The 25,282-nt window shown below is 40.6% G+C and overlaps 1 protein-coding gene across 3 annotated transcripts in view; it reads right to left on the reverse strand.

The window, feature by feature from the left end:
• Window positions 1-22,146: 22,146 nt before the first annotated feature.
• Window positions 22,147-25,282, reverse strand: part of wipf2a (WAS/WASL interacting protein family, member 2a) — a 28,916-nt gene continuing 25,780 nt past the window's right edge. For all 3 annotated transcript variants that reach the window (XM_061727269.1, XM_061727261.1, XM_061727278.1), the window contains exon 8: window positions 22,147-24,296. In XM_061727269.1, the coding sequence (XP_061583253.1) occupies window positions 24,253-24,296 (44 nt within the window). In that variant the 3' untranslated portion in view covers window positions 22,147-24,252. The remainder of the gene's footprint in view (window positions 24,297-25,282) is intronic.

Below are 25,282 nucleotides of genomic sequence, written 5' to 3' on the forward strand. Positions count from 1 at the left end.
AGTTGGTTCCTTTCCTTCTGAAATATTTAATGAACGTTTAGAAAATAGTTGGCGAACTTCCAACATGACTTAAGGTTTGACAACACTCACTCCCAAACCTAAAAAAGATCATATTTTGTCGTCCAATTTGTTCACTGAACAATGAATACAAAATGCCCTGCTTGTAAGTAGACGATTTAAACTTCTGCTTAATAAATGAGAATTCATGGCTATTAAATATTGCTCCAAAACTATATACAGATTAAAAAATACATACACACATACACATACACACACACACACACACACACACACACACACACACACATACATACTCCGGACATAATCAACAAAATGAACAAATTTACTTTATCATACAGATAAAATAAAAATTGGACGGAGAAGCAAGTAGATTTCTGAAAAAAAATCAACCAAACAAGATTCTATTGTTCTAATTAAAGACAAATGGTGTTTTGAATTAAATAAATATGCAATCTAAAGTTTTACGTGATCTGAACAAAGCCCCGCGAACTGAACTGTCAGCGGTTCAGGTTCCCTCGCTTTTTCTTCCGCTCCCGGTGGAAGTACGTGGGCGGAAGTTTCAAATTATATCTAATATTGGCGCGATAAAACTCGAAAGAGGGAAGCACATTAACATTTTGATTTGAGAATACATGTACATACACTGTTTATTCCAGATTAGGTCTACATTGTATCATTTTTCAGTTAGTTTAGTTTAGTCCACGAATATTGCCGCACCAAAAAACACGTGACAACGGTCAGTGTTGTGATTGGTCCATATCAATAGCGGCAGAGCGTCACGTTTCCATGACTACCGCTTTGGCAGGAAGTCATTAGGACCCAAGTGTGTTTTATTGTACAACTGGGTAGTTGTACCTTTATTTACCCAGGCAAGCAATTTAAGAACAAATTATTTGATTTGATTTGATTTATTTTATTTTTGTACATGTAAAAAAAAAAAAAGAAACAACACTTCATGAGAAGTTTAAGAAAACAACAACAAAACAAAGAATTTCATCCTTTAAAACTTGCTATCTTGATTTACATGTGCCAAAAAAAATCTTATTTGCAAACATAACATATTGTAAATTGTACAATAATGGTAGTATAATTTGTTGAACCACAATGTACTAGCAGCCAGTGTTGTGTTTGTAACAACTTAAATAAAACGTTGACTTGGAGTTTCTGTTAAACACAGCTGTTTACTTAAGGACCGTAAAGTAACGGACAGCACAGGAACGTATCAATGCGCGTAGGCAAAAACAGCTGCAGAACTGCAGAACAGAGGGAAGTATACCTGCGCTCAGAAAAATAGGTCCATACACTACAGCCAGCCTTCATGCGCAGGCGTGCAGAGGCTGCCCGGGTCGGTCCAACCAGGGTCGTACCCATGGATCTATAAGTCGTACCAGGGTCGTACCAGACTCAAGACCAGACTCAGAATCACAGCCCTGCCTCCTCATGACTTCAGTCCTCCCCGACCGTCCCAATGAAGTGAGCAACACATGCCACATAACATCATTCAGTCTGTGGGAATCTAGCTCGCTAATTGCAACAATAATAATAATAAATGTGGATGGCCTCGCGGAGGGTTTGTCCGGTAAACATTGCGCTGTAGACATGGAATAACTTCCAGGAGGATCAGCAGGTTGTCGCTTCTATCTTCTATGTTGTGCTTTCTTTGCCCGGCCGCTACAGGGGAATTCCTGAGTAGGGCACTCGGTGAAAAAGTGAGGCAAGAGATCCTTAGATTCCTCATTCCGGGATTAAAAATTGTTAAATGATGCGTTTCTAAAGAACAAATGTGGTCTACGAACAAGCAGAGAAACGTAGCCAAGAAAGAAGTGCCAAGTTAATTCAGATACGCGCAACAACGGTCTATATTGTGTGCGGTGACGGCGCTTGTCGCACTGATTGAGTTCACTTGTTCCCATGTGCATACCCCTTTTACACCAAGCTGGTTCCAGGGCTGGTGCTAGTGCTGGTGCTAGAGCTGGTTCGCGGTTGGTTCTAAGTAAGAACCGTTTGCTTTTACACAGCTGGTGCTGGCCAGGAGCTGGCCAGAGAGCCACGTCATCACGTCACCACTCCCCCTCGTTTTCATCCCCACCCTGATCAGGAAGCTGAGAGCCAAAAGCTGTTTTAATTTCATCTGTAGCACTGTTAATATGGCACTTTATTAAGTTTTAATATTTTTCAGGTAAAGTAACCCTTTAAGATCCCCAACCTGGGCTCAGTTTATCCAAATAACGCCTGTTAAGAAATTTGCTCTGAAAATTTCGGAATTTCTGGCTGACTGCGGGCTCCGGAGCTGATTTATGGTTCCGCGTTAAATCGACGCAGAGCCTACGGCGTAGGGTACGGCGTACGGCGCCCGTCGCCGCGTAACCTACGCCGTAGGCGATCGTCACACCATATGAGGAAGCCGACAGTTAAAAGCTGTTTTAATTCCTGCTGTAGCGCTGTTAATATGGTACTTTATTAAGTTTTAATATTTTTTTCAGGTAAAGTAACCCTTTAAGATCCCCAACCTGGGCTCAGTTTATCCAAATAAGGCCTGTTAACAAATTTGACTCGAAAGCCAGCAGCCCCGGGGGACAGCGGCTCCTCTCCTCTCCTCAGGAGCTCCGCCGTAGGCTCTGCGTTGGTGTAACGCGGCGGAACCAGAACGGCGGGCTGGGAGGCGTCCCCGCGGGCCGGGAATTTTTATGAAATAAATGGATGGAGCTGCGCTGCATCGGCGGGCTCCGCAGCCTCGCGTCCAAGCGTCCCGGGGCTGGAACGCTCCCCCGCGGGCTCGGACGCGAGGCTGCGCCGCTGCATCGGCGGCACGGAGCCCGCAGACGTTACTGTTGGTGGATTGTACCGTAGACCACTGCTGCTTCTGTTTTACATCCATTATTAAATAAATGGATGTAATAATAAAAGAGTCTGCTAACTTAACCACCGTCTTCAACGCTACGTTGTTTAAAAACGGCGCTCTTCCGGGTTTACTCTGCTCTGGTTGTTCAGTAACACCGTCCCCAGCCCCCAGCGTAACTGGTTCTTTGAGCTGGCCCAGCAGCTCAAAGGGGCTGGCGTAGCACCCGTTTTGAGAGCCAGGAGCCGGCGCTTAGGCTGTGTAAAACCAAAGAACTGGTGCTAACTCTGGCTCTAGCCCAGAACCAGCCCTGGAACCAGCTTGGTGTAAAAGGGTAGAGTATGGAAGTAAATGTGTATCACCAGGATTTGAATTTGAAAATGCTTCTGAAAATTGAATTTAGTAGGTTTGTATGCACTTTTTCAGTGTTAAAATATATTCAGAATACATTTTAATCTAAAAAAGTATTTCATTGTCATCATCTCAATAGGTGGAGAGCACCGTGATAAAGGGGCTACAGCAACCGGAGACACGACCATTATAAACAAACTTTAAATGTGTGTACACACAAGTTGTGTCATACAGTGTGTTGTGACAACACACTGTATGACTATTATAAATTACAGTCATTAGATTATTATCATTGTCATACAACTTTGTCATACAAATCCTGAGAGAAGAAAATATTTAAAAAAAATATAAAAATATATTTAAAAAAATATCCACTTACCCTGAGAAAAAGATAAAAGAGAAAAAGAGAAAATGATCAGAAATAACGCCACGAACATGCTGAAGTAAAACTTCTGAACAGATAGTGCAGTCTTGTATAGTAAGCACTGCTTCTGCTGTCCGTAGTTCCCCACGCTGCTGTGCAGAAGCCGGTGCGTTGATAACAGCGGAGGCTGGAGGAGAGCGGAGGCTGGAGCGTCTGAGAGCGGAGGCTGGAGCGTCTGAGAGCGGAGGCTGGAGCATCTGAGAGCGGAGGCTGGAGCGTCTGAGACATGGGTCTGAGAGCGGAGGCTGGAGCGTCTGAGAGCGGAGGCTGGAGCGTCTGACGTAATGCGGACGTGATGACGTAATGCGGAAGGGGAGATCTATCATAGCGGCACCCGGTCTCTGAAGAAAACTTCTTTTTTTCTGACTTTTTCTAATTAAAACTCAAACGCCATACGTCGATTATTAACCGGAATACTATAACCACGCACTGGAGGATTTAGAGGCTTACATCGATCACTATTACAACCGCTCCAACATGGACAACAACCCGCAGGACTCATCCGACCCATCCAACCCGAGCAAACGGAAAAAAACTTCATCCACAGACACAGACGATCTGCAACCCACTACAGAAATCGAGGTCAGTATACTGCAATCCATAAATAAAAAACTGGACTTACTGGTAACAATGCATGAGGAAATAAAAGAACTTCGGACAAGTCTAGATTACGCCCACAACCACATCCAGAAATTAGAGCAGTCAAATAACTCCCTTCAAACCTCCGTTAAAACACTTACTGAAAACATGGACTTGGTCACAAAATAAAACAAAAAAATGAAAGAAACCATACTGGACATTCAAACTAGAAGCATGCGCGACAATCTTATATTTTCTGGCATCCCCGAACACCCACGCGTAAACCTGGTGGTGGACAAACTCTACATCGAAGGACAGTTATACAGAGACTCCAAAACAACTCCATGGCTCTTCTGAAAACCCATAACCCGCTATTGACATTAACGTGAATTATAAACACCCCTGTACTGATGTTTTCCCCGAGGTAAAATACCATGCTCGTTTATACGTTTAAATGTTTATGTGTCTATGTTTATGGTTTGTGTGGTTTCTACCTCTCTTGCTCCCCTTACCCCTCCCCCTTTTATTTGTATCTTTTTTTTTTTGTTTTTTGTTTTTTTTTGTTTTTGTCACACACACACACACACACAGTCGTGAAAATTGACTCTATGGGGTCCAAGTTTTTTTTCACTAGAAAACTGCACCAGGCATATCAGCAGGCTGTATTCTATTGATTGCAATGCTCGTGCCTCTGGGGACCGGGTCTCGGTCCCCACAGGAAAAATTGGTCCCCAGCGCGTGAGTCATTTGTCAGGTCGAGGACCCCACCGGAATAGAAAAACAAGTGCACACACACACACACACACACACACACACACACACACACACACACACACACACACACACACATACACACGCATCTTTCGTGGTTTAGCTTTATCTTTCTTTTGACATTGAATATTTAATATCTCATGGCTCTACCGGTAAAAATAACCTCCTGGAATGTGAGAGGAATCAGCTCCCCTGCTAAGAGAACAAAATTATTAAACCAGCTGAATATATTGAAATCTGACATCTGCTTTTTACAGGAAACCCATTTTACAGAGGCAGAGTCTCGGAGACTTACAGCCAGGTGGATTGGCCAGACATACCACTCCACTTATAACTCAAAAAAAAGAGGTACTTCTATTATAATCAATAAAAATACCCCTTTCTCTCATACCTCAACATTGACTGACCCAGAGGGTCGTTATGTTATCATCACAGGAAAAATTGGAAAAGACACAATAACACTTGCAAATATTTATGGCCCTAATACAGACTCTCCCCCGTTCTTTCACTCTCTATTCTCAGCATTATCCAACTTCTCTGACCGTTCCTCATCAACCTCCATCAACAGATCTAACCAACCGTCATCCCTGCTTAAACAGTACATGTCAGATTATGGACTGATGGACATCTGGAGACAAAATAATCCTAGCAATAATGAATATTCATATTACTCACCTTATCATAAATCCTACTCCCGCATAGATTACTTTTTAGTCAACAATTCTATCACACACAAGATAACAGACCCAACCATCCATAGCATTATAATCTCTGACCATGCACCCATAAGTATTACTTTCCTAGCAGAACACCAACCTCACCCCCCCCCCCCAGATGGCGCTTCAACAACTCATTACTCAAAGACAAGGAATTTCTGGACTACTTTGAACAAGAATGGGCATCCTTCATCGAAATTAATAACACCCCTGGAATAACAGCATGCACATTATGGGAAACAGCAAAAACCGTCATGAGAGGTAAAATCATATCATACACTGCATACAAAAGGAAAGAAGAAACCAAAAAAGAACACAACCTACAGAGGGAGGTGAAGAGATTGGACCTTCTAGCCTCTCACACCCCCACCGACTCCGTTATGAAGGAACTCCTAAAGACCAAACACGAACTAAATAATATACTGAATAAGAAAACTGAAGAAACCCTGATCAAACTCCGACAACAACATTTTGAATTTGGAAATAAAACAAGCAAATTTCTAGCAAATCAACTTAAACAACAAATAGAAAAATCCATCATAACCTCAATTGTAGATACATCTGGTAATATAACTCACGACTTTTCCATAATTAATGACTCTTTCAGAACTTTTTACTCAAACCTCTATACTCCATCACAGAATACCCCACTTGCAGAAACTGAGACATTTCTGAGGAATGTCTCCCTCCCCAAACTAACCCAAACGCAATCAGAAAACCTAGACCGACCTCTCTCATTACAAGAAATCACCAAAGCCCTTCATCTCATGCCCAACAATAAATCACCCGGTCCAGATGGCTACACAGCAGAATATTATAGACAATTTTGGCCACTTCTCTCACCACTGTTCTTTACAATGATCTCTGAAATCCACCAAAATAAAACTATACCCCATCACATGAATACCGCCTATATTACACTCATACCAAAACCCAACAAAGACCATACCAGCTGCTCCAATTACCGACCCATATCATTAATCAATACAGACATAAAAATATTAAGTAAAGCTCTATCAGTTAGACTGGAATCTGTCATCTCATCACTAATACACATAGATCAAACCGGCTTCATTAAAGGGAGGCATTCCTCAGAAAACACTCGAAGGCTATTTAACATCATAAATTTCTATAAGAACAACACCTCTCCAAACAAAACACCATTCATCATAGCAACCCTGGATGCGGAAAAAGCTTTTGATAAAGTGGATTGGTCCTTTCTCTTCACCTCCCTTAATCACTTTGGATTTCAACCATACTTCACCAACTGGATTAAAACACTATACAATTCACCCACTGCATCTGTTATAACCAATGGAATCATATCAAAACCATTTCAATTACTTAGAGGAACGCGACAAGGATGCCCATTATCCCCATTATTATTCGCACTATTCATTGAACCACTGGCAGCTTCCATTAGACAATGCAATCATATTACAGGTATCCAATCAAAATCACACCACCATAAAATTACCTTATACGCTGATGACATTTTATTATACATCACAAAGCCCTCATCATCACTTCCATCAGTCCATAATCTGATCAGCAACTTCAGTCGGGTGTCTGGCTACTCCATCAACTGGACTAAATCCGAGATTCTGCCTATGGGCGGGTGGGATGCTGAGGCTGGGGACCCCCTTTTCGCTCGTACAGCAAAATCTATCAAGTACCTTGGAATACACATCTCCCCAAATCTAAATGAATTATTCAAACTCAACTATACCCCCCTATTACAAGAAATAAAAGACAACTTGGAAAGATGGAATAATCTACCACTATCCCTAATTGGCCGTATCTCAACAGTTAAAATGAACATCCTTCCAAAAATAAATTACCTTTTTTCAATGATTAATGTCACCCCACCCCTGGGCTGGTTCTCCTCTCTCAATAGCACAGTCACCAAATTCTACTGGAAAAACAATAAACCAAGAATTAAACTATCAACCTTACAAAAACATAAACAGCACGGAGGACTCGGAGCTCCAAACTTCCACTTCTATTTTTTATCACATCAACTACTGTATATCCGTCACTGGATAAATAACATTAACTCACCATGGCTAGAAATAGAAAGTAATTTAACTCAAGAGCTAAGCATCCAAAATCTCCCATTCATAGACAAATCCATAAAAACTCATCCATGCTACAAAAATAATAACTCTATCAGCACCACTCTTTCAGCCTGGTGGAAATCTAATGAAATTCTCCATTACAACTTCTCACCATCCCCTCATACCCCTCTTTGGAACAACCCTATGTTTTTAATCAATAAAAAGATTTTTGCATTTTCCCCCTGGATTGAGAGAGGAGTAACCAGCCTGGGACAGCTACTCAAGGATGGCCTGTTCGTGACCTTCGACCACATCCAAAAAGAACACAACATACCGGATCACTGCTACTTCCAATTTATTCAGTTAAAAGAAGCTATAAAGAAAAACATCAACATCAGAGAATTCAGTAACCACAGTCCCCCCTTATACACTAAGCTCAAATCACTCAAACCTCAGAAAACACTCTCTCAAGTTTACAAGATTCTAGCATTCAATGACACCACAATAGCAATTCCAATAGACAAATGGACAATAGATCTCAACAACATACCAACAGACACCAACTGGACAAACATATGCAATAACACTTTCTCCATGACATGCAACTCCAAAACCCAGTTAATTCAGTACAAAGTTTTACACAGAGCACACATTACCACACACAAACTCCACCGCATGGGTTTCAGCCAAAATAATACCTGTCCACTCTGCTCAACTTCCGTAGACAATTACATCCACGCCCTCTGGCACTGCCCACCCATCCATAACTTCTGGTCGGAGGTCATGAACAGGCTATCAGAGATGCTCGGCCTCAGCATCCCCATAAGCCCCATCATAGCATTACTTGGTGACCTATCCTCATTACATTTACCCAAACAACACACATCATTTCTGTTAATATCTTTAACTATCGCCAAGAAAACCATACTATTGAACTGGAAAGATAGAACAAAGATATCCATAACCCACTGGCTTAATCTTCTAACAGATCATTCAAACCTATAAAAACTCACTGCTATTTTGAAAAATAATATCTCATCCTATGAAAACACTTGGTCCCCCTTTCTACAATACATCCAGAGCTGATTCCTCTCACAAATACCTATTTCCTGTCCATTATGTTGTCACTTACAACTCTTACGTTATCATTATTTTTTATGATCATATTACTATAAGATCATATATTATATATAGTATTATTACATATTATGCCTGTCATATATTACTACTGTTACACTTTTATATCACCATATATTAAATATATTGTTATAGCTATTATATATTATTATTATTATTACTACATTATCATATTGTTATGACTATTACATTATTATTACAACCATGACTATGAATGTGATGATAACAATAACTGTTGCTGTCACTCTTGAAGAGTAAAAATATTAATATATACATATTGGTTATGATTAAGATCATGACTGTAATTATTATTACTACTGTTGTTGTTCTCATTGCCAACATTATCAGCCAACATCACAACCAAAGTTTCTCTTTTTTGTATATTACTATTATTATTATTATGATTTATTATTATTTTATTTTAATTTTTTTTTAATTTGAACAATAATCATGATAATGAAGTTATTATATCATAATTAGAGTAAAGGCGGGGGGCGGGGCCGGGCTTGACTGGCTGAAGGTAGAGGTGGGCGGGGGCTCCAGGCCTGGCTCTGTGGGGCCATGACGGGGCCCTGGCCGGTGGTCGGGGGCAGGTATGGGAGAACCCCATCTCTCTCACTCTCAAAAAAGGGGGGGAGGGAACAATTAAATAAATAAATAATTAAATAAAATAAATGAATAATGAAAAATTGGAAAGCTTCTCCTCAGCGGGCAGACCCCCTCCTCTGGGTCTGGGAGTTGCCCAGAGTAGGAGAAGCACAGGAGGTCGATCCACAACGGGCCGGCAGCCTCCTCTGGGTCGGGTTGCGGTCCAAGATGCGATCCCTCCTGACTCTAAATGACATCTAACAGAACTAACAAAATTAATCAGGAGGGGTAGTGGGGGAAAGGGAATAGGGGAAAATAAAAAAAAAAAAAAGAAAAAGAAAAGGGGGAAAAAAAAAATAAATAAATTAAAAAAAAAATATATATATATATATATATATATATATGTACTTATATATAGTAGGGGGGGGTTTCCTTTCACTGCCGTCCTACTTGCCTCCTGCTGGGGCTCCCGGTCGGGCAACTGAAGTCTGGTGGGGGCCTCCTGCTCGCTTCCCTGACACCCCGGTCTGACCTCACCCCTCATTGCAAAACATAAATGACCAATTCTAACTCTAATAATTATTACTGGCATTATCATGATATATTGTTTCATATTATTATATTAAAGTTATGAAATCTCTTGGCATGTTAAACTATAGTATTATATTGTAATATATAATAGTATGGTGATATAATTTGGTTATATGTTATAATATTTTATACAAAATATGTTATATTAGGATATTGCTATATTTATATGATATCATGCTACACCACTCTATATGAAAATTGTTTATTTGTTCACTTTCGAATCAATATTCTCAATTTATGTACCTATTTTCATCACCTTATTTACACTCAAACACGGCACGCACGCACACGCACGCACACACACACACACACACACACACACACACACACACACACACACACACACACACACACACACACACACACACACACACACACACACACACACACACACACACACACACACACATACACACACACACATACTGATGCTGTCTTTGGTCATCGTTTGCACTGTTTGTTAATAAAAAAAATAAAAAAATAAAAAAAAAATAAAAAAAAAAGATAACAGCGGGAACTGTTGTGATGGACATGCTTTTCCCCTTGGGTGTGTCTACCCTAATGCTTGAGTTCTGCGTCAAAACGACGCCGTGCCTACGGCGTGTGGTACGCGTCGACGCGGCGTACTGTACCGCGGCGAAATGGAGTGACGGAGAAGTCTGAAGGGTTCACGACGGTGGAGGGTCGGCGTCGATTTGACGCAGAACCACGCAGAATCTGCTTAAAACATGTCTGACGGTCTAGAAGCCGGTGCGTGGATAACAGCGGAAACTGTGTTTGTTCATAATTTATCGGACCTGATTTGAGTTTGCTGGCTAAGTCACAAGAAAACCTTCAGAGGAACGTATAATGACAGCGCTGTGAGGTTTGTGAAGTAGCTTCATTTTTATGAATGTTTATTTTATCTTTAATTGCAAAACAAACTGCTATTGAAACAATAAACACTACAGACATAAGAAGGCATTTTCTAGCAAAGGCTCATCCATGTCAAAAAAACGTTTTGAAGCCCAGAATGTTTAATGTGACAGAAACCTTTTAAAATAAATGGTGAAAGAGATTGATAGCACCATTTTGTCAGTGACAGGCTATTCAGGTTAGTGGTGTACAAGTGAATAACTATAGGAGTAAAAGTGATTTATTAATAAATACTGTGGAGTATTAGGTTTAGAAGGAGAAAGAGTGCAATTTCATACGTGTAGTTCAGCTCGATTGTTCCTCCAAGTCATAGGTAGGAAGCTGTGGTTTATTCACGTCTGAGTGACTTAAACATCTATCTGTCTGTCTTCACAGTTCCTCATCAGGGGTTTTCCTTCCATTCAAGTTTTTGGGGTTATTTGTTAAATTAAATTAAATAAAGGTATATAAAACATGAACATAAGCCCAAACAGCCCCAAAACAGTAGGGCAGCTTGGTTTGAAAAAAAATTAAATGTCTTATATGAAATGTTTGAGATGCATTTATTGATTTTGTTTTATTGTTCAAATTTTCTGATGAATATGATCAATTATTAACACAATTCTCTCTAGCAAAAGTAAAGCAATGTACAAGAAAGCAGAAAGTTGCAGTCTGTACCTTGAGACCCACGTAACCAATGTAGTTGTGAAAAGCATGTAGAGGGACGGGACCGTGGCTGTCCTGATCTGGAAGGGCCACAGAGTAATAGTTTAATCGCTCCACCATGTCAGGAAAACCAAAAAGAAATCAAGAAAAACGCCAGAAAACGTTGCATGTTGTGCGTTCACCAAAACTGCTCCTGGCTGGACAGGCCTCACCAAAACCTTTGGACTTGCATTGCAGGTGGACAAAGAATCCACTGTAGGGACTGCAACATCAACATTTAACATTATTGTTATTTCAACTTAAGACACTGAACTGACACTGAAACAGAGCACCATATCTTTATCCATCAATGTTCCCCACACACCTCGTCATTGCTGGTGAACAGGTGATGCTTTCAACCGGTGAACAAACGTGGATAATTCAAAAGTCTAAGACACAATAATGAGGTGTGTGAAGTGCATGGTGTAAAATGGCAATAACTTCACATGATGTCCACTTCAAATAAAGGATATAAGATGTAAAGCCATCATGGACATCAGCGTCCACTTAACTGTCCCTTGGGAAATGATGTTCTCTTTAAATATAACAGCGTTACCTCCAGTTTGACGCCAAGCTGAGCTCCGTGTCCACTTCCAATACCCTGACTCATAGATGGTTATACTGGGAGCTACATACCCTTTAAAATGTACTTTTACTGTTTATTATTGTCTGTTTCATGGAAATCAAAGCCCTGGGAACTCTTTCATCATACCTACGGATGGGTGTTGTGGAAATCTCTGGTCACCAAGAACAGCGAGACATCCAGGATAAGCAAAACACATTCATTTCTAATGCATGCAAAAGAAGAGTTGTCTCAGAGCGCTGAATGAGATTCTATAACCACAATATAAAGAGTTTAGATTACTCATCCCTCCACGCAAACCCAGTGGTAGGACATATCTTTAAATGGCTGAATTACATGAGTGACTAAGAGTGATTACGCAAGCATTTCACATAAGCAAATACAGCAATAATGTTCTTCATAGTTAATAAAACAAGTGGTTGCTACATTTCCCCCACAATGACAAACCCTCCAAACACTATACAACTGAAGATTTTTAAAACTGGAAATCTTAGTAGTTTAATCTCCTCCTGGGTAACTAGAGTGTACAGAGGATCAGGGCTCATGCAAATAGTAATAAGACATTTTCAGCAACAGTTACTAATGGGGAACTATATATATATATATATATATATATATATATATATATATATATATATATCTTAACTTGAATTATTCTGTGAAAACGTTTTATTAGCAGTATAATATACATACACACGCACGCACACACACACACACACATGCACAAAATGATTAAAAGTGGATTACAAGTTTTCACTGTATCGTAATCAATGTCAGGAAAGGCAACATTCACCAGCGTGGTGTGGACGGGGGGTGTGGGTTTGGAGGAGATGGTGCGTGACCGTGTGAGGGTCTTATGAGCACTTTCCTGGACACTCAAGGTCACAAAGTCAAAAGAGCAATCAGTCCATTAAACACTAAAAAAAAGCACCAATAAAATACAGTATAAACACACACAAAAAAACAACAATAAAACAATGAGAAGGAACGTGGTAGTACGGATACCAGGGATGCAACAGGTTCATCAGGAGAAGGCCTGTCTAAAAAGGGACGATTTTAACCGTGATTAACAAATGGCAGTAGAAGTGGCAATGCTGGACGTCACATGGAAGGGAATCCAAAGGTGGGGGAGCTGATGCTCCTGACCCGCTGGTGACCAGGCCTGCTGGCTGGAGGATGAGGGGGACGGAGGAAGAGGACCAGAGGAAGAGGACCAGAGGACCCGAGGAGGAGGACCAGAGGACCAGAGGCATCGGGTGGTTATTTTGATAGGGAGGCTTCAGAAAGATATGGAGGCACAAGATTGTTGAAGGCCTTGAAAGTGAGAAGGATCTTGTAGATGACGTGATGTTGGATGGGGAGCCAGCGAAGAGTAACAAAAGTCTGGTTCAGAAATGTAAATAACTCTTCCGAGTTGTTTCATCAAACACATTAACTAAATGATGTTCAGAAGATGTCAGTGTGGAGGTGAGTATAAATGTTTTGGGATATCCAGTAGTGGGAAACAGTAAGCTATACCTAGTTGACTTTAAACAGGATATTTTCATTTGATTATTGTATTAAAAAGCATTCAGTATATTTTTTACTGATTGTCTTGTAGAGCAGTGTCTCCCAACCTGGGGTCCCCCCCCCTGGGGGGGCGCCAGAGATCTCTGTCGGGGGCGCAAAACTTTGTCTGCTTTGAAATTATGCAGTTGTAAAAATGATATTTGCGAATGAATCATTCATAAGACATTGTTAGGAATAATTTATGAATGTCTTGAATATTTTTTGTGTTTTTTATACACTGGTGACAAACACAGGAAATTATTTCATTCCTTATTATTATATCATTACTCAACATTTAATCTACTCCGACAGGTTGTTAAAGGAAAAATGTTAAAAAAAAATGTTGGTCTCATATTAAAAGAGACATTTTTCAGAAATATTTTTATGTCCTTTTATGTCCTTTTATGTCCTTTTATGCATATTTTATACATTGGTGACATTGGAGAAAAACAAAGTCATATGTATACAGAGTAAACCAAAGAGAAATGTATCAAAAAAACATAATTAATGTTCATTTTTTCAATTAAAGACTATTTTGGTGCTAGTACGGGTCGGGGGGCCCGGCTGGTCTTAGACACAAGTAGGGGAAACAAGGGAAAAAGGTTGGGAACCCCTGGTGTAGGGCATGTGTGTTAGTGACGACAGCACTACCTAGTGTTTTCATTCTGTAATGAAACAAATATGAAGCTTCCATTCACCTAAAACTGCTGCACCTGAAGGAAACAAAATACTGAGTTGGTGGGTCACTGTCTCCACTGAACGGTTTGGCCCGGTTAGGTATGGTAGGGTTTAGAACGGTCCGGTCAGCTCAGGCCAGCGTTTCCACTGCTTACGGAGTGTAGACCAAATGCCTGGCGAAGCGTCATAGTAGTGCGACGAGAACAAAAGTGAAGCTGCCCTAGAAACGCTCCCGACAGCAGCAATGGAGGCCATACAGCAGCTCCTTTTAGTCATGCTTGGTCTTTGGTACTTCGTATGTACAACCATGTTGTTTGAGGAGAAACTTCTGGCTTGGGTCTTGAGTCGGGAGGAGAGGAACGGCGGCACAAGAAGGTGAGCTACTTCATGCTCAGGTTATCACTTTTATGATGTGGTTCTATGCATGTTAACTAACTTGTACAAAGTAGCCCCTGTACCCAACAGAACTATGACACGGGTAACTGATATATTGACTACACCGCAGCGCTTTAACGGAAAGCAGATGGTTGTTTCCATGGAAACTGTCTCCAGCTCTGTTTTCAACACTGCAGTCTTTTCGCTGCCAGTGTTCAGGAAAACATAAGATGCTTTAAGAAATGAAAACAAATAACTTAGGAAGTTTATTAAAAAAAAATGAAGATTGGAAGGATATACACAACTTAAGATAAATGTTGCACATGTATGTTCAATTACACATTTATTTATGTCACTAGCTTTTATACATGCTATCTGTCTGTGTAAAGTATATTATGTGGTATTATTGACTTGAAAGTGATATGGTGTACTCAGTTATCTTCACCATCTGTTTTTTTCTTTAGATGCTTCTCCTTTGGTTGAAGCATCACCGCCGAGTGCCAGCGAGTGGTGGAAGGTGACGGTCCCGGGATTCACGCACGCGCAGTGGGTGCACAGTGTCCGAATGTCCCAGGACGTCCAGTGATGAAGCAAAACACCAACTCCAGAGCCTATTTGCCCCTGACGAAAAGAGTTGCCATTGTGCTGTGGCGACTAGACAGTGAATACCAAAGCATTGGTCATCTTTTTGGTGAGAGTAAATGGTCAGTGTGCCGGTGGGTGCAGGACTTCTGTAAGGCTGTACGCACAATGTTAGTTCCTGAAGTTATTCGTTTTCCGGACCAGGAGAAGCCTAAAGACATGGCTGACTACTTAGAGAAGTGTTGGGGCCTTCCTCAGTGTGTTGGTGCTATTGATGGCTCACACGTACCAATAATAACGCCACAAAATACCACACTGACTACTTCAACACAAAAGGCTGGCATGCCATCATCCTCCAAGGAGTTGTAGATGGAGGACTATTCTGGAGTGTGCATGCAGGAAAGCCTTGGAGGTTGCACGACGCCCAGGTTCTGCGATTGTCCACATTGTGGGATTTGGTTGGGCAGGGAGGCCTGTACGCTGCGGGCACTAATGTCATTGGGGAAGGGGTGAATGTTGGTCATTATGTGCTGGGGGGACTCTGCCTACCCTTTACAGAACTGGCTCCTGAAACCATTTCCTGAGAGTGGCCGACTGACAGAACAAACCTACAACGAGAAAACATCTAAGGCCCAGGCTGTAGTAGAAAATGCATTTGCGAGACTTAAGGGCAGGTGTCTGCTGAAGAGGAAAGACAGTAACAACGAACTGGAGCCAAAGAGAAACGAAAGAGAAACGATTACAGGTCACCACAGAGCTTCAATCTGTACACCTAAAAAACACCAACCAGGCCAGAAACCTGGGTGTAGTGATGGATTCAGACCTGAATCTGGAAAAACACATTGAGGCAATAACAAAGTCAGCTTAGTACCAGCTTAAGAATATATCAATAAAGTCAGCTTAAGAATCTATCAAGGTTAAAAGATCTGATGTCTCAGCAGGACCTGGAGACACTAGTCCAGCATTCACCTTTAGTAGCTTGATTATTGTAACAGCATCTTTACAGTCCACCTTAAGTCAGACAACTGCAGCTCATCCAGAACTACCTCCAGTCCTCACTAGCACCACACAAAGCTGGCTACACACATGAGGTTTTGTCCTTTGGCGACACATACTGGCGATGCAGTGAAGTCCAGAATATGAGGAAACGTGACGTCAACAAGGTTTATGACCACACGTTAACACAACAGTCCCAACTTCACCAGATACGTTATGTGTGGAGCTGCAACAATCTCAACCACATGAACATATGAAGGTAGGAACCTGTCAATCACAATGGCAGCCTCGGTTCTGTTAAGAGGAACCTGCTGATGCAGGATCAGGAGTCTTCAGGGACCAGACTGATCTAGTCCAGGATGAAGAGCTGAACTGGTTTAGGATGAGGATCCTTCTGGATCACCGCCTCCGGTTCAGAACCTGAACCGGAGGCTGGAGCTGCTTACAGGTCAGACATCTTAGTCACCATGACAGGACAACTATTCCAGATCCAGATCTTAACATCCCATGAGTGTCTCCAGTTCACGGTTTGATTTATTTGTAAAGCTCTTTGAAATCACGTTGAATTGTGCCAGAGACAAACTTGCCTAAATATGTCAAATCCAGTCAAACTTGATTTTATAACACGCATTTAAAAATACACTAAAGTATTCTGACTCCAACAATGTTAAACTTCGGATAAAATCACGGTAAGAGCCGATGATAAAATCTTCATGTTCAGAGTCCAGGTTGCCATTGTGATTAACATACTCCCGCTTTCTGGAGCCAAAAAGGGAGATTTGTAAATAGAGTTTTAGCAGATAATGATAAACCCAACTTCCTGGAAAGGTCACTAAACACAGCCTGTCTGAGCTCAGGCTACAGCGACATCCAGTACTCGAGTTGTAAAAAAATAAATCAAGGGGGGATGGTGGATTTTATCATATGGAGACAGAATTTGTGCCGATTACAAATATATCACAAATAGCAGTGACCAAAACACCTGCAGAAATACTGCAGGAATGACATAGCAGCAGTTAAATGCAGCCTTCTGTAAGCTTTAAATATCCACTGGGCTTACATCAAATACATCAAAACACAACAATAAAAAACACTTTTCTGAACTTATCAATATGACTCTGTCCTTCACAGGATAAGTAACATGGATCACTGCAAAAACTCACAATCTTAACAAGAATATTTGTCTTATTTCTAGTTAAAATGTCACATTTTAGTAAAGAAAATCTCATTACACTTACAAGACTCAACAATTTTCACCTGGTTCAAGTAGATTTTGACTTGAAATAAGTAGAAAAATCTGCCAGTGGAACAAGATTTTTTTGCTTGTAATGAGAAGATAAATCCGGCCAGGACATTTGCCTGTCATTTCAGTTGAGACCTATAAACCGTCTACTGCTGTGGACACAAACTTAAACCAAATGTGTTACAGGCATCTGGCTGAGCACATTGGCATCACATAGACTCGGCTAGACAAATGCCGTCATGTGACACGACACTGATCCCACACAAAACCAAGGTTTTGGAACCATTTGCAAGTCTTTTCAAATCTCCCATTTTTAAGGCTGCTCACTGAAAAGGCAGTTTTCAACAACTAAACTGGATTTAATGTTAATGGCTTTACAATTTTAATTTGCTGGGGGTTTTTTTTTCCAGACAAGAATATTTGACTCGTGAAAGGAATCACCGAAAAATGTCAGGTATTTTAATAAAAAAGGTATTTTCTGACAAATCAGCAAATGAAATCGTACAGCTAAATAACTTTAACCACAGACAGCTGCTATGATGTCTTCCAGTCATGTTTCAGACCACAGCACTGAGACGCTCGGTCCAAAGTGTTAGTTAACGGTAACCCTTTCTGAATCTGAAATATCCTAGCAGATGAAGTGTTGCTTCGACGTAACGCTAAGATCTTTAACTCAGATAATGAAACTCGAATGGTCATACAAATGTTTTTGAAAGTCCTGGTTTAGCAATAGCAAAGTGAAATACAATCTACTTTATTTTTGAGTGAGTTTTTTTTTTAAAGAAAAACAAAAAGGAGCAAAACCAAATGAAATAAGTACTGTGCTGGCTGAAACTTTGGCACTACTGCGTAGGTGGTGACATGGGGTCATGGCCAGGTCCCAGCACCTGAACCAGCTGCCCAAGGACTCAGAGGAAGCCCTGGTTGCAGGTAGCAGCTGCTCCATCAGCCCTGGCTGCAGGGAGCAGCTGCTCCATCAGCCCTGGTTGCAGGGAGCAGCTGCTCCATCAGCCCTGGTTGCAGGGAGCAGCTGCTCCATCAGGTAGCAGCTGCTCCATCAGCCCTGGTTGCAGGGAGCAGCTGCTCCATCAGGTGGCGGGCAGAAGTGTCAAAAGTATTCAGATTCATTACTCAGGTAGAAGTATAGATACTAGAGTTTAAAAATACTCCTGTTGAAGTATCAACTCAAGTTTTTTACTCAAAAGTATAAAAGTACTGGTTTCAAAACTAAAAGTGTAAAAGTGAAAGTAATGTAAGGGGGAAAAAAGCCATTAAAGACAAAAGCCATTGAAAATGAATGTATCTTAGTATAATGCTAATATATTAAAGAACAATATATGTGTACTATTGAGCATTAACATGTGTTTCAGAGAGCAGCAGATATGATGACTAGTTGCCTATAAGTATTGTAATGGTGCAAAAAGTCAAACTTCATGTTCATGTTATCATTTATCCTAACCTTTATTGGAATGTACATCCAAGTTTAGTTGCAGGAATCTGAGGGAACGGATGTAAGAACAAAACTGGACAAGAACATCTGAAACAACCACAACCAAATTCACTCTATCCGGATGGAGCAATTTAACTGGATAGTTTTTTTTAAAGGTAAAAATGTAATAGAGTAACGAGGCTGTTTTTAAAATGTAAGGAGTAAAAAGTACAGATAATTGCGTGAAAATGTAAGGAGTAAAAGTAAAAAGTCGTCTGAAAAATAATTACTCCAGTGAAGTATAGATAACCAAAATTTCTACTTAAGTAAGGTAACAAAGTATTTGTACTTTGTTACTTGACACCTCTGGTGGTGGGTGATTTCTGCCTCCCAGGCTTCCTGAATCAGTGCTTGGAGCTGCCGCTCAGAGAGTTTCTCCATCTGCTCCATCCAGCTGCGACTGTCTCCTACCACCTGGAATAGACAAAAAATGCATAATAATGGGTTTTAAACAACAGTACAACAACTAGGTTAACTAACATGACAGTCATCAGATACTTTATTAATTCTCTGTTACACCAGCAACAGATTAACATAAATAAAGAACAGATATAACTACTAAGAAACTATGTGCAGGTGTGATTATAGATTTAATTATGCAAATAAAATACTACAGAGGGATTTCCAGTGTGTTCAGTTTAATGTGATCTCACAGTTAGGAAAATGCACAACTCCAACTTTCACTGATGTATACCAGTGTGTTGAGGGACCGTGCATCGGGTGTGACCTGTGGTCGGGTGGGTGTTGGAGACATGGCAGGGCTGCAGGTGCTGGAAGTGGACAGACCTTCCTCCATAAGGGAAGAGGCTTCACGGCACAGTCCCTCAGCTGTATCTGAAAACACACACATCACCAATAATACAGCATGTGATGTGGAGAGCAGAGGTGAAGCCGAGGCCAAGTGGAAGAGGTTCCTACCAACAGGGGCCGGGGTCGGTTCCAGAAGAGCCGTTTCGTTGAATGTTTAGAAAGTTTCCCGCTGGTTTCCCGCTAGTGACGTTTTCTCTCCGCCAATCAACGGATTGTGTCGCCGGTAGCTCCGCCCATTTTCCTATGGAGCCATTAACAACAACTGCCCAAAGTTGGTGCGGTACGGTTCGATTTAATGGGACCATTTTATAATGAAAACGCAGAAAATACCGTATCGTACCACTCAGTGGAAACGACCAATGGCCCTTTTCCATTACACAGTTTTAGCCGTACTGGACTGGTCTCCTTCATTTCCCACGGCAACTCAGTACCACCGATGTTGGCGGGTCGTCATAGCAACGCCACCCCAAACTCCGGGAGTTGTGCCTGCGGTTCGGCCGGTGGCTTGTGTCGGACCCGAGGTCAAAGTAAACGCTCCGAAAAGTGCCGGAGAGTTTGGAAAGCCTTACAGCAATATCCAGAAGATAAGATAAGTAGATGACGTATGAGGGCCAGCTAATGGTAGCGAATGCAAGTTTTCTACAGTCATTGTATTTAATAAGTTCCATGTAGGCTACAACATTGTAATAGCTGCAAGTTGTCATTATTAGCTCTGTGTTTCGGATGGCTCTCTTTTTGCAAAACTATGCTGCAAACCCTGCACCTGGGGTTCAGCAGCCTGCCAGCGGTGGGGCGTGTGTTCCTGCCTAAACGGAGCAGCAGTGGCTGCAGAGATTCAGGGAGTCTGAACACGTTCAGCTTCCTGGGCCACAAACTGCGTCCAGCCACGGAGCGACAAGACACGACTTTCCCTGAATGTGTTCTCCCCAAGAAAAGACTGATCACTGCATTTGATGCAGTACTTGTCTAGCCTATTCTTTTTAGCTTCCGCTTGTATGTACATGTACCTCTAGTGTATGATTTTCAACAATAAACTTCTACATTTTTCAGATGTTATCTCTTTTGTTTAAGTTTACTTTGTCAATGTTACCAAGATTTAGTGATGAATCAAATGTTAATTGTATATACACTTTTATATACATGTTTATGTACTCCAATCTTGCTCAGGGTCCTCTCTCTACCTAATAAAACAAGTCCTGATATCTTTCATATTCCGCAGCTTCATGGCCTAAAATGAGTAGGATGCTTGCAGGCACCCATTAGAAATATATGTACATGAAAAAAGAACCTTTGGTTGTGCCCTAATCCTCATACATACAATATTCCCTTTTTTATTATATATGTTCATGTTCATGTATTAGCTTAATACGTCTCAATACATAAATCAATGATGGGTTATTCTTCTAGGACTTCATTGTGACAAAGAAGACCAGACAAAAACCATTATAAATACAATATTCAGACTGCACTTCATAAAACGTATATTGGAATAGAAAGTTGATTTCTGCACAAGCCTAACAATGAAAAGTGCTCCAGCACGGTGGAGATGCGATGAGTGTAATCATCAAACTTGATTTCGTTAGGGCTTTTAAAACTGCCCTCAACTTTGGAAACCATCTTTACCAGGATAAGAAATGAATTCAGTCACTCATCAGATAATTTTACACAATTTCTTTGAATATTTACATCATATTTAATCATTTATAGTTATGATTTTATATATGAACAGACCTCACAAAGGTCTCCTTTTCTGCAAACATAATTGACATCAGCAGATGCTTCTTATCAATACTGAAAAGTTTGTCTTTCAACTCTACATCTCTCTCCAAACTCTTCAAGATTTGGACTATAAGTGTTGAGACAGAGACCAGTTAGCTTTCAGGGAAATAATTAGTCTATGGGTTCAGTTAACTTTCTTCCAACAATCTCAAGTTTGCTTGGTTGCTTGGTGCTTGGTTTACCATCAATAAGATTCAGAATATTGTAAATAAACATTACATTTTAAAAAACAAATGTCTAAATTTAGCCGATTTCAAGGGCTTCACATACCACTTCTGGCAGATCTAAGATTTCAACAGCATCATTGTGATGTCTCAATAAAGGAAAGGATTACAAACAGAATCATTCAAATCGTAAGTGTAGCCACAATCAAGACAAGTGAATCAGGTGTCCTTTCCTCCCACAATAGTAATATATTTATTTGAAATTTCAAATGAAAAAAAAAAACAAAAAAAACAACAGTTGATTAACATGAAAGGACCACAGGGTTGATGCTCGTCAGAGCGGCCAATGAGGAGCCAGATGTGACGGGTGACCCGGGTGTCAGGGTGAGTGCATCCAGTGAAGGAAGTGCAGGTCCATTAGTGGGTGTCGCTCACCAACATTCACCACTCACCTTCAACACATTTACCAACTGGATTTGTAGAAAACAGATGCCCTCAGCGCTTGTTGGTCAAATCAAACATCTTATAAGCAGCTCATTCTCCCTACGGTCAAAGGTCTGCTCTATCAAACTAGAGCTCACTGACTGGGACATCGTTATAAATCTGAATCATTCTCCTTTCCTATATTACAAACTTTTTACAGCATAAAAATAGATCAATAACTATGTTTACCATATTCCTTAGTGTAAATATACAATATTTATTGCATTTTCAAATAGACATGTTTATTTACTTTGTCATCATCTTCCCCTGGAAAAAGACCCAAAAAATTAAAAGCACTGGTACCAATGAGGGTGAGAGATTTTCATGTAAGGCATAAATCAGCAGAAGGCTGCATCACTGAAAACAGGACAATCGGACCTCCACCAGCATCTCTTCTCCTCTTTTTCTTCCAGGGTAGAGTCATTTCAATGTGATGTCATTAGTGTCTTAAAGTGAAGCTTAACGGTTCATTTAAAAAAAAAAAAAAAAAGAGAGAACAGAACCTCCATCTGTTTTTTTTAACAGTTATGTGGCACTTAAGTGTTCTTTGTTAGCTGCTACCATCTACAACCAAACTGCTCTTTGCATAGCAACGAAACAAAACAGCAACATTTCCATCTGACCAGTCAGTCCCCCTTTTAAAAATGACAAACAAAAACACCCACCAGCAGCAAAGGTAGAAGTAATAATAGCTTTTAGATCAATGTCCCTGGAAGATTTCTGTAGAAAAAGAAAAAGAAAAAGATCCCTTGTAAACTCCAAACTGCTCTGAAGAACTGAAGCAAAATCATCTCAACTTGGTCGAGTAAACGAACCATTTAGTGTTTTCACAGAGAAGCTCAGTCAGCCAGAGCAGTGATGCTGGCCACATCATTAAGTTTGTCAGAAATATCCTCTGAACATTCTTAGCTTTTTTTTTTCCTCTTTTTTTTTTTTTCCATCTTACATCGAGGTGAATGAAATCCTGAAGTTTTGAGTGCATGGAATCAGCATCATGCACAGTGAGTCCGTTTGCAGCGAAGCTGCTGTGCAACGTCGCCAGAAGATGGAATTGTGAACAGTCTAAAACAAATGATGTGGAGGGTAAATTATCCAGAGACATTTCCTCTCCAAATGTAGAAGCAAGAGCTTGGTAGGCCTGTGCTTTGCCTGGAGCAAATGAGAAACTCTCACTTACACAAGACAACTTTGAACAAAATTTGTTGCAATCGGTGCGACTCCATCAGATTTGGCACACTTTGAGAAAAGGGGGTGTTCAAATGCACCTTTCCATGGCACGACTGGATGGGAGATGGCAGACCAAGAAAAAAAAAAAAAAGAAGAAAAATACAAACAAAACTGCATCTGCTGAAATTGTTTTCACCCAAAAGATTTTTTTCCCCTTCCCACAAATTAATGCCGACACCAAAAAAAAAAAAAAAAACAACCTATAAATAAAGTGTTGTTCAGATTGATGGAAGTCATAACTATTATTCTGATTATTATGAATAAGCACAAAAATGCTGGAATGCAGAGGTTTGGAAGTGTTTGAAATTTGGTCCCGATGTGTGGCGTCACACAGAGGTCTTGGCATCCCATCAGCGCAGGAGTCATTTTGGCCACAGTCCGAGAGGTCGTGTGTTCCTCGCCTCCTCCTTCAGTGGTTTTCTTTTTTCCTTTCTTGTGCAAAGACAGACGGTGACTGCAGAGTAGTGTCACACCTTTATGTTTGCATTCACCACTGTGCGTTTGACTTGTGCTTTAGTGTTAGTGTGTGTTTTGTGTTTGTGACTTGAGTGCTTCTTGGCCACTCCCCTCCAAGCGTCCATCGGGTCGGCCGGTAGAGGTAAAGTCCTGAGCTTAGGTCCGTTCACCTGGCTACTGGCGGCGCGGGAGGAGCTCCTCTCACCATGGCTGAGGAAAAGAGAGACAAGACTCAGTTGGAGGATTCAGTTGGAAGAAGAAATCACCGTCTCTGCTGCTCTGACAAAGATGAAGACAAAAGGAAACTGAGTGCGAGTACCTGCACTTAATTCAGACTACCGGTACTTCTAGGTCAGGGGTCGGCAACCCGCGGCTCTAGAGCCGCATGCGGCTCTTTAGCGCCGCCCTAGTGGCTCCTGGATCTTTTTCAAAAATGTTGGACCTTCTTTTTCCTTTTTTCTTCTTTTTTTTTTCCTTTTTTTCTCTTTTTTTTCTTCCTTTTTCCTTTCCTTTTTAATCTCGATATTTTGACTTTTTTCTCGACATTTTGACTTTTTTCTGAACATTTCGACTTTTTTCTCGTCATTTCGACTTTTGTCTCAAGATTGTACTTCAACATTAATCTTGAAATTTCGACTTTTTTCTCAAAATTTCGACTTTTTTCTTGACATTTCGACTTTATCGACATTTTGACTTTTTTCTCGAAGTGCATAATTAAAAAAAAAAAAATCGAAAAGAAACTAATATAGATACATGCAGCATGTGTTGTCTTCATTCTAAGGTTTATACAAGACTTTTCATTTTTTGCGGCTCCAGACATATTTGTTTTTTGTGTTTTTGGTCCAATATGGCTCTAAAACATTTTGGGTTGCCGACCCCTGGTTTAGATCATCACTTTTTCCCCCTCATCTGGTGATATTATAGCTGGTAGTATTTTAGGTTTCTTGAAGAATTATGACAACTTAAAAAAATATGTATTCTCTAGTTTCCAATTAGTCTCTTAAATTAACAGTTAGTTGCATCGTACTTTTACTTACTTTTCATGTCTAATCAGCTGTGCTGTAAATAACTCCTTACGAGCGTTATGTAGTGGGTAAATACATCTGCTGACGGCTAAAGACTCAACATCAGATAGTTAAAGAGTTGAATAATTAATGTTTATATTTCTACAGTTTTTGGATATACAGGACTGTCTC

Source organism: Cololabis saira, chromosome 1, assembly GCF_033807715.1.
Source record: "Cololabis saira isolate AMF1-May2022 chromosome 1, fColSai1.1, whole genome shotgun sequence".
NCBI lineage: Eukaryota > Metazoa > Chordata > Actinopteri > Beloniformes > Belonidae > Cololabis > Cololabis saira.